This window comes from Sinocyclocheilus anshuiensis, unplaced genomic scaffold (assembly GCF_001515605.1).
Source record: "Sinocyclocheilus anshuiensis isolate Anshui unplaced genomic scaffold, SAMN03320099.WGS_v1.1 scaffold195, whole genome shotgun sequence".
In the NCBI taxonomy this organism is placed as follows: Eukaryota; Metazoa; Chordata; class Actinopteri; order Cypriniformes; family Cyprinidae; genus Sinocyclocheilus; species Sinocyclocheilus anshuiensis.
Genome location: NW_015548236.1, coordinates 1,050,979 through 1,067,747, shown reverse-complemented (window position 1 = coordinate 1,067,747; position 16,769 = coordinate 1,050,979). Strand labels below are relative to the sequence as shown.

The following is a 16,769-nucleotide window of genomic DNA, read 5'->3' as shown; positions in this document are numbered from 1 at the left end:
GCCTGCTCCCGAGCAGGTTTAAGCTTACGGACCTGTTGCTATGACAGCAACTCCGGGATGAGCTTCGAAGAACCAACCAATCCAAGATCAAGCCAAATCATCAACAATCAAATCCAGCTAACTGAGTGTTAACAGAGTACGCTAAATAACAGACGAGAAGATACGGCTTTACCAACCACACAGTCGCTCTGACTGGCGCAGTTTTATTAAAACAGAAAAAACACGTGCATTCCTTAAGTCACTGAGTAGGTCACATGACATCTAGTGACTATTACCGGTGTTGTCACACGTCGATTAACTGGTGGGAAAATTTCCTCACTGTCACAACCCTAGTCAGTACCAGTTTGATGTCAAAAAAATTAGTGATGAAAATGTCAAATAATAAAGTTTTTTTTTTAATTATTTGTTTTGTTTTGACATAATAACATCCACAACTAGTTGATAAGCTGTGGGTAGTGTCTCACTTGTAGAGTAGAAATGGGTCCTGACTAGCACTTAAGGCATAGGAGGCCTGGCTTAATGTGACTAAAGTCAGTATTGTTAAAAGCGCTATATAAATAAAGGTGACTTGACTTGACTTGACTAAAGCTACTACTGGCTCTTTGGCCTGCTGGAGTCTTGGCTAATAGCCTAAGTGCCCGCTTATTCAAAACTGTCAGTTTTATTGATAATGAGATGGCAAGCCACCAGTACAGCCATCAACTGACAACCAGCACTTCTAGACCCCTGCCAGCTTACAATCATTCATACCTCTGCCTCTCGGTTAGGACATTATGGGCATGAATATGTGCTGTCAGATTTTTGAGGTTCTAATAATTATGTACATTCTCTAAGTGAAATTGGACTTGTGAAGATAATCAATTTCACTAATAAAATTGTTTGGACAAATCAGCTTTTCTTTTGGACCCTGTGGAGTAGAAAGTGAGTAGAATTGGGTAATTTAAATGCTGAAGTAACCAAATAATGGAAAAAATTCATATTTTCCCCCCTGTAAACCTCGGTTTTATAAGTTTCCTTATAGTTTAGAAAGTTCTGGCTCCTGCTGGTTTTTTTTTTCTTGTTTTTTTTGTTGTTGCATATTTTGTATTTGTCCTCACCCCATAACCTGACCAACTGTATTTTGTTGTGTTGTATTGGAAATGTGAATGTCTAAGGCATTTTGAATCTACCTTGTGAAGGAAGGCAGGAAGGTGTTTTGGATGTTCCATTATGAGAACTCTAGATTCTGGTTATAAGTGTCTTTTTAGCTCTTATAGAAATTGTTTCCAAGCACAAGCTCTGAATGAGGATCAGGCTTTGAAGATGAATGGATGGTGTGTTGTATTGATTTTTTCCCCCCACATTGGTTCCTTAATCCTGGTTAAGCATTGGGAGATTTAAGCATGAACCTATGTCAAAGGTTTCTGAACCAAGATCTTGTTAACCATGTCTATTCTTTGTGCCACAATGACCTTTCAGTACTGGTTCAATGAATACAGTGCACAAGTTTAGCAGTGTATCCCTCACCTATTTTTATTTGAAACCTTTGAGGCTTTTACATAGGACATTTTTTTGTTGTTTGGATTTAAATAGGGTTGTGCCTGCTGTTGGTCACAATTGAAAATCTGTTATTGTGTTAGATGCCAGGCCACCTGGACCCAAGGATCAATACTGCTTTGTCAACAGATTCAAGCCCCTGCTCTGCTCGGCTGAAGATGAATTAGATATTTATATAAAAAACGCAGAGCTTCGCTCTGCCATTGAGCTTATCACTGCCGTATGGGATGCTTTACTCTTCACCTGTGGTATTTCATCCACTGTTATTACCACTGCCCAACTCCTGTGCCTTCTCGGATTTTCCCATTCTCTATCTGTCCTCATCTGTTATCTATAGGGGACATTTCTAATTCCAAATGGTTATAGTTTACGGATTAAAGATTAAGCTCTATTTTGTTCCATATCCACCTGCTACCAAATTCCTCTCAGCACCTTTCCATAAATCCCTTCCACTGTCCACCCTTTATCATTTATAGTTCCAGAACATGCTTTCAGATGGACTATTCAACCTATTCAGACTATACACATAGTTAGACACAACACCAGTCAAATGTTTGGTCATATTATTGTTTTGTTTTTTGAAAGAAGTCTCTTATGTTCCATAAGGTTCAATTGATTTCATAAAAAAGCTTTATATAAAAGAATTTTTAGCAGCCATTACCCCAGTCTTCAGCATCACATGATCCTTTAGAAATCATTAAAATATGCTGTTTGGTGCTCAGTTGTTATCAGTTGTTATTGGTGCTCAATCTTTAATAATGGTTCTTATTCATTTTAAAAACCAATTTTTGCTGCTTAATGTTTTTGTGTGAACCATGATACCAGGATTATTTGATAAATAAAGTTAAACAGCATTTATTGGACATAGAAACATTTTGTAATATTACAAATGGCTTTACTGCCACTTTATCAATTTAATGCCTCTTTGCTGAATAAAAGTATTAATTTTCTTAAAAAAAAAAATCTTTCTGACCCCAAATTAATAAATTCTAAACAAACAACAAAATTCTTTAAAGGTCCCCTGAAATGCTTAGAAACATGCAGCGTTGCGCCGACTCGCGCATGTGATCTGCTCCGTGCTATCGTGTCTCTGGCCCGGAGCAGAGTGTGTGTGCGGTGCGGTGGTTAGCGTGACAGCGCGAATCCAGACTTCTTTTTTTCCTCAATGGAAAGCATATTTACACTGTTTGAATCGTTCCCTGTCCCCTATATAGTGCACTACGTGCCATTCACTGTACAGAAAATACTAATTCTGTGGACAAGTGACCGATTTCAGCCGCGGCTTCAGCGTCTATTTCATAGTGTAGGGGGTGGGCGCTTCGGATTCTAGAGAACATTTGATTGGACAGAAAGTTTGATGAGAAGCTGAAGTACGATGTGACGTCAAAAAATAAAAAATCGTTGAGCTGTTTTGGCGGAAGTGACGAACAGCAAGCTTTGAATGCTTATATCTTCTAAATGCGAATTTTGTCACTGTTTTGGAGCACACTGCCTTATAGATAACCTTAAGACTAACATATTGATACTAACACCCAAAAAACTTTAATTTTGATTTCATGGGGACTTTAAAAAACACTTTCTAAAAATGGCTGCTGAAAATTCATTACAGGAACAAATTAACATTTTAAAAATGTAGTACAATTGAAAACAGTGTATACATTTTTATTTGTAACAATATTTGACAATTATTGCCGTTTTACTGTATTTTTGATCAAATAGATGTGGCCTTGGTGAACGTAAGAGGCCTCTTTCAAAAACAATAAAAGCATCTTAATTATTTCAAACTTTTGTATCAATAAATAATAATAAATAAATTCACTTATTAGTTACTTAAAGAAATTTGTGTATGTGCATATTTTAAGCACTCAAAAAAGGTTTTGAAGATCATGGAAAAACAGAAATTCAGTCGAGTGTGAGTGTTCATGTTTGTGTTTCTGTGTTTCAGGTGGTGATGAAGATCATCAAGCATTACCAGGAGGAAGGTCAAGGCAGTGAGCTGGTGCAGGGGGTGCTGCTGGGGCTGGTGGTGGAGGACAGGCTGGAGATCACCAACTGCTTCCCTTTCCCTCAACACACAGAGGACGATGCTGACTTTGATGAAGGTAAGGGAATAAAGTTGTGCTCATTGCCTTAATCATTTGTTAGTACTATTCAGACAGGATTCATTTTCTAAATGGCATTTGCGTTAGAGTTTGTAAAGTAGGCCATCTGCCATCATTATAGTTGCAACTGTTTCGATTATTTGAATTTTACCCACAGATCAAATTTAGCTTCATTTTGCTTCTCATTGTATCAGTGCGCTAAGTAATACCCATCACTGATGCCACCCAGTTGACTTCCTCAGAAATGGAATCTTTACTGAATATATTTTGCGCTCCCTGAAGAAGTATTGAAATAATCATTTTAAGCTGCTTTGCGGAGAAAGCGAATGATTTAGTGACATGGATGTTGAGATGTGCTACATTAAGCACTGATGGAGTGCAGATAGAGAATACACACAACATAAATGTGTTCACTGCTAGATAGTGATCCTGCTATTCCAAATGCAGTTTAGATCGGTCTGCCTTAAATTGTGCCTGATACAAATTTCTGATTTTATAAGCAGGCATTTGATTAGAAGCACACCGTTATTATGCAGGGCTCTTTCTCTCATTCTTTTTTTCTTTGTCTTTCTCAGCTTTTTCAGTATGCGCAAACACACAGAAAATAGGGAGGTGAATAAGTAGATGTATTACCCATCATGAAAAGATTTGAACCACCAAACCTGGTGCTTGTAGCCTGTATTTTTAACTGCAGATCTGCCATTGCCCTACTCACCAGTTAGCCAAAGTGGTTTGAATGTGGCTCGTTTGTGTCTGACTGCAGATTTTCGATTATTGCTTAAAGGGATAGTTCTCCCAAAAATGAAAATTCTGTCATTAATTACTCATCCTCATGTCGTTTCAAACCCGTAAGACCTTTGTTCATCTTCGGAACACAAATTAAGGTATTATTGATGAAATCTGAGAGCTTTCTGACCCTGCATAGACAGCAACGCAACTGACATGTTCAAGGCCCAGAAAGGTAGTAAGGACATCGTTAAAATAGTCCATGTGACATCAGTGGTTCAACCGTAATTTTATGAAGCTACGAGAATACTTTTTGTGTGCAAACAAACAAACAAACAAAAATTACGACTTTATTAAACAGAGAAGAAATTGTTGAATAAAGTCATTGTTTTTGTTTTCTTAGCACACAAAAAGTATTCTCGTAGCTTCATAAAGTTAAGGTTGAACCACTGATGTCACATGGACTATTTTCATTTTTGAGTGAACTTTCCCTTTAAGGGTCTCTCATATACGGTAATTTACAAATGTTGATGCTATTATTCAAATTAAAATATTATTCAAGTTATAAGATGATGCTTTTATTCAAATTGGTGTTTAACCAACTATAAAATTCTGATATATTGTTTTATTTACTGTTGTTTTATGCAGTTATGCACAGCAAATCTAAATTAAGCAACATTTATGTCAATTAAACCAGGAAATGTGCACTTTTATTGCTCGTCCTTGCATTACATCACATTAAACTCCTCTAGAAGTGTAAACTTTTCTATTTTATCACAGCGCTGTGTCTGGCCTGCCAGCCTCCGTTTACTACCTGCCAGCTCGTCAGTGATCACTAAGGCAGAGAAACGTCATCGTCGATAGTCGAGCTAGTAAACAGTGAAGTAAATTGCGGTGTAATTCAACAGAAACCTGTATCGGAGCAAAGGTTTGCAGCTCAGCTTTTATAGGGCTTCTCCAGAGAGCGCTAGCCAGAATGCCTCATCAAGCTCGGTCTGGAGAGAAGTGAGAATGGGCTGCTTTCAGTGCAGAGCGAAGGACTGTGAGTTGTTTATTTGCTTTTACAGCTTGTGAGATCACAGGTGTAGCTGGTGAGATGGCTGTGCATCAAGGGAGGGAGACTGAGGCAGGGTTGCATTATTAAAAGTGTAATGGGCTGTAGAGGCTCAGAAATGGAGGCAGCAAAGGAACCAAAAATTAACTAGGGTAGGGTGTTGTTTTGTGGGCCACCAAAATAGGGCTGGGGTGATATGACCGTATATACCACAATGATAGAAAATATTTTGTTATACTGTTTATACCGTGAGATGGCATGATATAAAAAATCTGGAAAAAAACAGCAACAACCGTGGCCATTTATAATTTATGTCATCTGGGTAATCTTGCCTTTTGGTGTGCGTCAATGAAGTTTAAAATTAAATATTAAAGTATTTTAGTCACTAGAATAAAAATATGCATACTACATGACTATGCACTATATGTAACATTAAACTTATTATTTATAGAAAATACTACAGATTTTTTTTATACTAATAACAATATTCATAATAATATTAAAACATCTTGCTATGTAATTATTCACTTAGTCACTAGAATAAAAATACAGTACTTCATGATGTAAAATATTATAAATATTAATGATAAAAATAATAGAAAGAACAATATATGTGTGTGTGTAATTTATTTATATATATAATAAAAGATACACACTGTTTACTCTTACTGTGATAAAATTATTCATGCCATTTTGGTCATACTGTCTACCCCTAACAGTAACTCCTGTGTAGGAGTTTCTTAAAAAAATTTTTTTTTTAATTTAAAAATATATATTTGAGTCTGTTAACATGAGCACCCTTGAATCCACGACTGACTGTAATGACTTGACTTCCGATGCATTTATCAAGAAGAGTTGAGTTAGTACTAATTCTAAATGAGAAGCATTCAGCCTCAAGCGTAGTGCATCGCATCTCCAAGTATATATTAACTCAGTGACTCTGACACTGCCTGTGGTATCCTCACGGTTAATTTATTCTCCTCCTCTGCTACAGGGAGTGTACATATGACAATGTGTGTTTGGGTGAACCTCTCCCACCCTTCCCATCACGGCATGTTTTTCTCCCTTTCTTTAGCCTGTAGGGCTGTGCCTGACAAATTATGGCGTCTAATGGATATTTAAACACCCTTCATATGCAAAGCAAGGATCCTTGAACTGTACAGGCTGCAGAAAGGTGTAAATTCACTCTTTAATGAGCAGTCGCGACTCCTTTGCTTGTTTTTTCCTGCGAGGCAATTGCTTTATTTATTACTAGAGTTTTAAAAGGTGAGTTCGGCCGCAGTTCTTTACCTCCTTGTGAGTGTTTTTTTCCATGGTCGTTTTCATTTTTGTCCATTATGAAAACCTGCCAGTGACCTGAGGTGACTTCCATCACTTCACTCTATTTTTACCTGGTGTTTGACTGCCTCAAACAGAGCAGAAGTCTTTCAGGTGGTTGGATTGAGTCTTATCTGATGGAGGAGTGCAGGTTTGCTTTAGAGAGACTGAAACAGGAGGGAGGAACACCTAAAGAGCGTAATACAAACAGACCGTCCCAGTCGAGATAAGCTTTGTCTGTGACCTTCCATTTCAGAGTCTCAAACAGACAATAAAAAAGAACATTAGATTCAGCTCTGCATATTTCTTAAATCCGCGTTAATGAATGTTTTTGCTTTTTGTGCATCTTGTAAAGTGTGATTTTAGATTTGCCAATGCACATTGTAACCAATGCAACATCTAAATACACCTCCAGATTCAACCTCAAGCTGAAGAATTTTTAAAGTAATGTTAAAAATGTAAATACTTTTTCCTATCACAGGTTATTTTATTTGTTCTGTTTCGTATTGGCGTAAAAAATTCTCAGTGTACATTAAATTTACATTAAATAAACAGTAAATACTTTTCCTTACAAAATGTAGAGTGATATATTAATATTTATAATAGTTTTTTTTTTTAATATTTGCACTACTGTTTAAAAGTTTGGGGTCAGTAGGATTTTTTATTTTTTTTACAAAGAAAAAATAAATTTTTATTTAGCAAGTATGCATTAAATTGATCAAACGTGACAAATGCATTAATGATGTTACAAAGCATTTGTGTCAAATAAATGCCATTATTTTGAACTTTATATTCATCAAAGAATCCTGAAAAAAATGTATCACAATTTCCACAAAAATATTAAGCAGCACAACTGTTTATAAACAATGATAATTTATCAACATTTCTTGAGCACCAAATCAGCATATTAGATTTCTGAAGGTTCATGTGACACTGAAGACTGGTATAATGACATTTTATTTTTGACATCACAGGAATAAATTAGATTTTAAAATATATTACAACAGATAAGATATATTTTTAAATTCTAATAATATTTCACAATATCTGTGTTTTAACTATATTGCATATCAAACAAATGCAGCCTTGCTGACCATAAGAGACTTTTACTAAAGTTAAAAAAGAGAAAAATATTAACAAAACCTTCCAAACCTTTAAACGATGTTAATCCAAGATGCCTAAAAATGCTGTGGAATTAACATGATCCCTGGCCAAAAAACATTACTATGGAAATGTCCAAAAAAATTATCAAAATACCATGGTACCTTTTTAAAAAAGTATTATGCAATAATATAGTTGTGTAATGTTAGGCTAATCTAAAACTAAAGTTTTGTTGTGTAGTAGAATTGCGCAAGTCGCACTAATGTTATGGTAATGTGCATGACATCACCTCAGGGTATTGTTTCTGTGTTCATACTTTGACACAGCTATGATTTGATTTCACGGGCATGATTCTGTAGAAATTTGTGAACGTGAATGGAAAACTCAAATGTTGGCAGCATATGAAATTGTCTACTGCTGTTGGTGTTGTTTTAGAGTTTGTTTCTATGGCTTCAGCCTGAGAGGCTTCAGCCCCTGCTGCTATAGGCAGACTAACTGTTATAAACTCCTCTTAAATGGTGTTTACTGCACTGAATCCAAACTAATCGTGAACCGCACCGTTCCTCTCGGTCTCAGCCTTTCAATCAGTTTGTTACAAATGTTTTAGCTGTTATTTTCTAATCTGCCTGTCTGTACTACTTACTCACTGTTTTGTTGATTTCACATGGTCACCAGTCTCATTTTTTTTAGCCTTTTGGCAATATTCAGTTTCTATTTTAATATTTAAAAGAGTAGAAATTGTATTTAAATAAGTTTTTTCTCATAATATTCTTCCAAGCAGCCATTGCATAGCCAATTAGATTCATTATATAAAAGTAACATACTCTTTTCCACTAAATGTGCACAAGCAAGAATGATATTTAATTTTTGTCATTTCTATGCACCAGTGTAACAGTACATAGTAGGCAGAGGTTTCTTTAACAGCTGGTATAATGAGTCTTTGTGTGTTTGTCAGGGTTAATTAAATTTACACATACATATTTAAATGTTTATTGCTGTGTTGAACTGTTGTTGTGCGTTTTGTGTTGTTTTTTTTTGCTGTAACAAGATGTGTCTTTTCATCGTGTTCCAGGTCGGCGCTGAAGCAGTCAATGAGATAACACCAGCTGTTAACTCAACCCCTGTCCCACATGATTGCATCATCATACATTGTCATGCTGTGTGTTTTGTCTTTTCCCTTAGTGCTTTCAACCTCGTTGTGTATCCATTTTGCTGTTTCCTTTCCTGTTTTACCGCAAGAATGTATCAGTAGTATTAATAAACATTACAGTCTGCTAGCAACATTTGGATTTTCCCTTCACATTTACAAAATTTCTGCCCAGTCATGCCCGTGGATGGCACTTATTCAAATGTCTCATTATCATTGGGCAGTACTTCTAAATTTTGGACCCGGTGGCTCCTAATACTGCACATTTTGTATGTCCCCCTTATTTGATGCACATAATTCAGGTCACACAGCATCTACTAATGGGTTAATCAGTAGAATTAGGTTTGTTTGAGAAGCGAGACATTAAAAATGTGGAGAGTTGGGGGTCCTACAGTCAGTCTGTTACTGAACAGACAGCGTTTCTGTATGAAAGTACCTCAGCAGACAGACTTCCGAGGCACCATAAAGTCATGTTTAATGATCTAGAACAAATTCAACTGAGCTTTACACCGTGTCCTAACCAGGTGCGACACGATACATTTCCAATATCAAGTAATTTGTCAGTCTCCACACTGAAAGTGAAAATGCTGTGTGACACTACACAATTACAGCCAGTCAGAACATATTCGCTGGTTAGACCAAAGACTGTAGATTTGCATGGAATTATTTAGAAGAACATTTTTTGCTTGTTGTGTGTATATAAAAATGGATGATGATGATGATGATTATTATTATTATTATATGTATTTTATAAATATACACTACCATCAATTTTGGCATCTGTAAGATTTTGAAAATGTTTTTGAGAGAATTCTCTTATACTCATTGAGGCTGCATTTATTTGATTAAAATACAGTAAAAACAGTAATATTGTGAAGTATTATTCAAATTTAAAGGAACGGTTTTCTATTTTAATATATTTTAAATGTAATGTATTCCTTTGATGGCAAAGCTGAATTTTCATCTATCTATCTATCTATCTATCTATCTATCTATCTACAGCGTTTCTGTATGAAAGTACCTCAGCAGACAGACTTCCGAGGCACCATAAAGTCATGTTTAATGATCTAGAACAAATTCAACTGAGCTTTACACCGTGTCCTAACCAGGTGCGACACGATACATTTCCAATATCAAGTAATTTGTCAGTCTCCACACTGAAAGTGAAAATGCTGTGTGACACTACACAATTACAGCCAGTCAGAACATATTCGCTGGTTAGACCAAAGACTGTAGATTTGCATGGAATTATTTAGAAGAACATTTTTTGCTTGTTGTGTGTATATAAAAATGGATGATGATGATGATGATTATTATTATTATTATATGTATTTTATAAATATACACTACCATCAATTTTGGCATCTGTAAGATTTTGAAAATGTTTTTGAGAGAATTCTCTTATACTCATTGAGGCTGCATTTATTTGATTAAAATACAGTAAAAACAGTAATATTGTGAAGTATTATTCAAATTTAAAGGAACGGTTTTCTATTTTAATATATTTTAAATGTAATGTATTCCTTTGATGGCAAAGCTGAATTTTCATCTATCTATCTATCTATCTATCTATCTATCTATCTATCTATCTATCTGTCTATCTATCTATCTGTCTGTCTGTCTGTCAATAACTGTAGTGAATATTTAAGAAATATGAATATAAAAATAATAATTTATATATAATGATTGGATGCAGCCTTCACATCTACACAAATTATCTGCAAAGGAAGCATTTTAGGTTTCCAGCCTTGCAGAATAAGATGACATTTTGTTTACCAGTAGGTGGCAGTATGGGACTTGTCAAAAATGCCTGTGTGTGTGTGAGCTCAGTGACTCCAACTGGGTGGGGGTTTTTATCTGATAAACGCATAAATAAAACTGCGTATGACTTAAAAATTGCAGCTCTGTGCTGTTGGAGGTAATCCGCAGCCCATATTTCCTGGCAGAAAAATTGAGTATTCATTATGGAAATTATCTTGTAGATTAACTCGGTTTCAGGCAGAGGTGCACTGAGAATGGATTATCCATTTAGGCTGTTTGTGAGTTTGTATTTTGTACATGAACGGAGCATTACGGCTTCACCTCCATGGCAGGAGTGATATATTTGTAAGTTGATTTCAGGTTTGTGACAGAGGAGGGGAGGAGAAGTGTGTGCCACAGTTAACAGCGTGCGGACAAAGAAAAATGAACGCTTTCAGGGATGTCGTCAGTCAAGTGCCGTGCCCGGCATCCTAATGTGCTCGGGCTGTGATTTTTATTTTTTATCTTCTTCATTTTCCTGAATTTGATGTTATATAACTGCAGACCCTGCTGAAAACATCTTTAACCAGTCTAAGCTGATTTACTCCTGCGTGATTGCTGGTTTAAAGAGGTTATGGGGCTTTTCAGCTGGTTTGAAGCAACCAGATTAAACCAGCTAAAACCAGCCTATCCAGGTTTATGATTTTTCAGGCGAGTGTGCAGAAGTGACTGAAAGGAAGAGAAAATGATGGTCTATTGATGGGGAGCTGTCATGAAGCCTATATCTGCCTCTCGTACCATTGATTATTTAAATGCAGTAATTTATTAATCAGGTTGGTCTAAGCCTGTCTGGCACACAGTCTTTCGACTACAGCTGTAGTGTAACATAGGAAACAGACACTGGCACATGCCAGCACAGTCTAAATCTTAACAACCTGTATCATCAGCCACCTGCTCAGTCACATCGCCAAGCACATGAATTGCAGTCTTCTTCATATTTAATTTGTCCAAATAGTATTTGCTGAATATCCAAAATTGTTAATCCTATTGTTGGACCACTTTTTGGCAAGCTCGTTTTGTCTCTTGTGGCTGCTTAGCAAGCAGGAATATGGAGATCTACATACTTTCAAAATCGACTAGTTGATTAATTGGTCTTAAGCGAGCACTGTATAATTATGCCGGTTTTGGGTTCAGCTGATCCGGATCAGTCGGGCTTCTTAGGCGGCATTAATTGTGCTTATTAGTCGTGCTTTTGCATTCAAAACCAGGTAGACAGTATACAGTGGTCTTGATTATTATTATTTTTTTTTAATTTGATGCTTTGAAGGAGATGAATTTAAAGAAACAACTTCTCAGAGAGGGCTTACCATGCAAACTGTCCGAAAGTTAAAGCTAAGTATGTTAATGAAAGCTTTGCTGTGGGAAAAAAAGTGTAGATTAACTAGTTAACTTCACTAATTGACTAGTCAGTTGCTGGATGACAAGCTGACTATTGTGACTTATTCATATTAGCAACTGATCTGCTGTCTCTCACAAATTAGGTTCAAACTCAGGTCGTCCATGTGAGCACAACCATACAACGTCTTCACACTTTTAATTGGATGTAGTTTTTGTTCCTAATAAACTGTAAACAAATTTAGAAGTAATTTTGCCATTATATATATACTACTATTCAAAAGTTTGGGGTCAGTAATTTTTTATTTTTTTTGTAAACAAATTAATACTTTTTGACTAAGGATGCATTAAAAGTGCGGTTAAAAAGTGACAGTAAATACATTTATAATGTAACAAAAGATTTGTACTTCAAAAATCCTGTTCCTTTGAACTTTCTATTCATCAAAGAATCCTGAAAAAATCTATCATTGTTTCCATAAAAATATTAAGCAGCACAACTGCTTTTAACATTTATAATAATAAGAAATTCTAAGTTATAAGTTTCTTTAGCAGCAAATCAGCATATTAGAATGATTTTTGAAGGATCATGTGACATTGGAGACTGCTGAAAAGTCAGCTTTGCGTCTAAATTGCATTTTGAAATATAATAAAATAGAAAACTGTTGTTTTAAATTCTGATGAAATGTTTTAAAAGTCTTACCAACCCCAAACTTTAGAGCAGTAATGTACACAAAATTAATGCTTAACATTTTTGTTTCCTTAATGGAATGGTCCATGTTTCCGTCATGTATCCTATTTTCATGTTTAACCAGCACTTCTTCTCTAAAGCTGTTTCATAACTAGCTGAATTCTGAAAAAAGAAGCCATCTCTTACATATCTGTCTTCTAGTGTACACAAACCCTGTTTTGGAGCCCTTCCTGTTGAGCTGACATCCCAAATGTGCAGTCCGCCTGAATACCCCATTGCATGCACTCACTTGTTGTCTCAAAGTGGGCAAGGTTAAGTGTCGCTTGCAGGGACGATAAGCAGTGTTGTGAAGTTTACAGCACTGCCTAATGAGTTTTTGCTCATCAGAGCGAGATCATGCAGCTCTGTCATTTGCCCTGTCGAGGGTGGAGCGCGGCCCGTCACGTCTCTGCCGCAGTCCGTGGCGAGGATTAGAGCCACGGTTAATCTCCGGTTAGATCAGATCAGGCGAGTGCCGCTTCACTGCCCCCTGGGCACCGTTCACCACCCTCGCTCTCCCAGCACGAGCCCAGAAATATTTGCTTTGAAATACATTGCTCCACAGCTTGTCTCCACCATAACAAACCCTTATTTTTCATCCCCCCCCCCCTCCAGCAACTTTCCGCTACTCCTCCTTTTTTCTCCCTCACTTCTCCCCATGTCTTCTCCGTCTTTTCCTGGAGGATAGTTCTAGGACAGTAATGAGTGCCCGGAAGGCCCGTCCCGTTCCGTCTCGCAAGCCGGTCTGCATCTCATCCCGAGGCGAACCTAATTCAGGTCAGGGTCAGTGGAAAGCATCTTTGTTTGGGTATGTTTGTCCACTAATGGCACGAAAGACTGCGCTCATGTCCATTTCCATTTGAAAATTTCGCCCTAAGACATATTTTGATACTTCCATTAGCATATTTCAGCCTGCGTTATTGCGCATCATTCATTGACTAGTGTTTATTTCCTGTGATTTGTTTTCATTAGGCAGTCAGCATCACAGAAATGACTTCTGCCTCTTCTCGTGGGCTCGGCATATCATATTAGCCGCTGCACCTGCGGCCCCCTCGCTTCGGACAACATATTATTTGTTTTGCGCAGTCGGGGGGCCGTTGTAGCATTCAGTATGCACCTTTACAACTTTTCCCGATACGTACCTGTTACCTGTGACCTGCTCTATCATTTTGAGTCTTTTTGACCCATAAACGCATGTTAGGTTTATTAGGTTTAGTCTAAGTTTTCTAATTATACTTTTACTATGTTTCTACTTATGACATGTTCAACATATAATCATTTAAATAGTGACTCACAATTGTTTTTGAGAAAATGCCCTCTTAAGATTCCAACCTTTTTTTCTGACAATTTTTTAATTAAATTACCACTAACAGATTAGTTTAAAATAATGTATATAGAATATAGTTCATGTATTTAATAATAATAATAATAATATATTTACGATTTTAGTGATTATATTGTAGCTAATCCAAAGTTCATTTTTCCTAACTAACTAACTAACTAACTAACTAACTAACTAACAACTATCTAACTAACAAACAACTAACTAACTAACTTTCCTGAGGTAAATGTAACATCAGGTGACATGTTGTTCATAAGCTGTTTTATCTACGTCTTTTTGCGGTTTAAACTAGGGGTGTTTGAATCCAGGATTTTTGTAGTTGACCTCAACTCTGCACCTATCATAGGTGTCAATGGAAAGGACTTTTTGACTGAATTTACATCACATACTGTATACATGTACACTTTCATCAGAACAGGATCAAGAATAGAATACAAGATTGCAGTCATTATTACACATTTATTTTTTATTTCCAAAACAAAGCCTTAAATTCCCTTTATTATAACATGACTGTTCAAATTAGTCCAGTTTAGAGATGTCATTATCTTGAGTAGCCTATCAACGTTGCTACTTAGTGTTGCCAATATCTAATTTTATAGAGGCAAAATTCCCGAGAAACAGTCTTCGTCAAATATTTATTTCAGAAATAAACGACAGAGAAGTAACACATTGTTTAATTAATTTTAAAAAAGCACAAAAAGCTTCTTGGACAGGAGAATTCAAGATACTACAAATAATAAATATAGTACAATACAAGTATAAAAAATACATACAATAATATACACTTATTGATGTGATTATTCTTGTTTGCAGTGTTTTTATCATTTGTGATTAGTTAGATTTTATAATTAGTTTAATGATTGTGAACACAAATTAGGGTAACCATAAAAATACAAATGAGTATTTAATGCATTAATATAACATCAAGAAAACTATGACGCTGGAAGATTCCTTGAATGAATGGTGGTCGATTCCTTTGCTATCCAAAGTCAAGGAATTTACTTTTTTTGGGGAGTTGATTCTCCATCAAACAATGATTGGGTGATTACATGAGAGATTATACTTTCAGTAAGTTTTTCTGATTCACTTTCATGTGTTTTTTTTTTTTTGCATGTATAACTAGTAGTAAAGTGTAAAGGTGAGGTCACAGAATTGACTTCTACCTCTCTCCTTGTGGGCTCTGTTTATCAGATTAGACTTTGTACCCTTGGCCTCCTCGTGTTGGACGACATATTAGTTTGTTTTGCGCATGGGCGGGGGGGTTGTGCATGGGTGCATGAAGCGCTCACAGCTTGCCTCTGCAGCAGTTCCCGATCCCTGCACAAGTGTTATTCACATAGTGCCCAAATTGATGTCTCACCTCTTGCATTTGCGTGGCTTCGGCGAGAGTAAGGAGATGTCTAGGCCAAGGTGTTTGGCAGGCTTGGGATTTGAGCGTTTCAATGGGTGCGCATGTCTGTGTCGGGAGATAAAGTTATCTGTGTCGGGCACACACTGGGTTGGCTCCATCCTTCACGCAGACTCCTGAGTGGAGAGCAATGCCGGAACTCTGTGTGGTAAAGTGGAGGTGGTGTTGTGTGGGATACTAAAAGGGTTTGTTTCGCACAGCAGCGACAAAGTGGATGAAAACGCTAATGCTGCTAATGACTCGCATCTTGCCCGACACCACCTTCTCATTCTCCTCCTCCGCATCCCCCACTCCGTGCAGCTGGTAGGCACGGCAACCGAGACAAAGGTGAGCGCCTGAGAGAGAATTGAGGACAAGAGGTGACGGTGTGAGTTGGGGATAATCGGAGTGATGCAGTGCCCTGTATGCTGGTTTCAAGTTGAAAAAGTTCTTAAAATGTTAAATAAATTTGCTAAATGTGACCTGCTCTATCATTTTGAGACGTTTTAACCTAGAAGTTTTCTTATTATCCAATTATTAAGTTTCTACTTCAGACGTCATCAATATATTATCATTTAAATAGTGGCTATAATAAAGGTTTGAGGAAATGCCCTCTAAAGATTCCAGACTTTTTTTGGACAAAATTATTTATTTTATTGAATTATCAGGGCGTATTTATTATAACGTTGATATATTTAAAGGGATAGTTTAACCAAAAATGAAAATTCTGTCATTAATTACTCACCCTCATGTCGTTCCAAACCTGTAAGACCTTCGTTCATCTTCAGAACACAAATTAAGATATTTTTTATTAAATCCGAGAGCTCTCTGACAACTGACACGTTCCTGGCCCTGAAACATCGTTAAAAGTCCATGTGGCATCAGTGGTTCAAACGTAATGTTACGAAGCTACGAGAATACTTTTTGTGTGCAAAGAAAACAAAAATATTCTAAAAGTATTCTCATAACTTCTTAGCCACTGATGTCATTTATTGTTTAAATTGCATGATAAAATTGCCATCTTGAAAGGCTTTGTGATTTTAAAAATACCGAACAAAAAAAATTATATTTCTTTTTCTTGCTTTCAGTTGGCTCATTGCAACTTCCTGCTATGCTACAGCGTGTCACATACAGTGGGTACGGAAAGTATTCAGACCCCCTTCAATTTTTCACTCTTTGTTATATTGCAGCCATT

At 36.5% G+C, this 16,769-nt stretch overlaps 1 protein-coding gene across 1 annotated transcript in view; it reads left to right on the top strand.

Annotated features, from left to right (window-relative positions):
• Window positions 1-3,486: 3,486 nt before the first annotated feature.
• Window positions 3,487-16,769, top strand: part of eif3hb (eukaryotic translation initiation factor 3, subunit H, b) — a 46,485-nt gene continuing 33,202 nt past the window's right edge. Inside the window, 1 exon segment of the mRNA XM_016441856.1 lies at window positions 3,487-3,638. Coding sequence (XP_016297342.1) covers window positions 3,488-3,638 — 151 coding nt within the window. The 5' untranslated portion in view covers window position 3,487.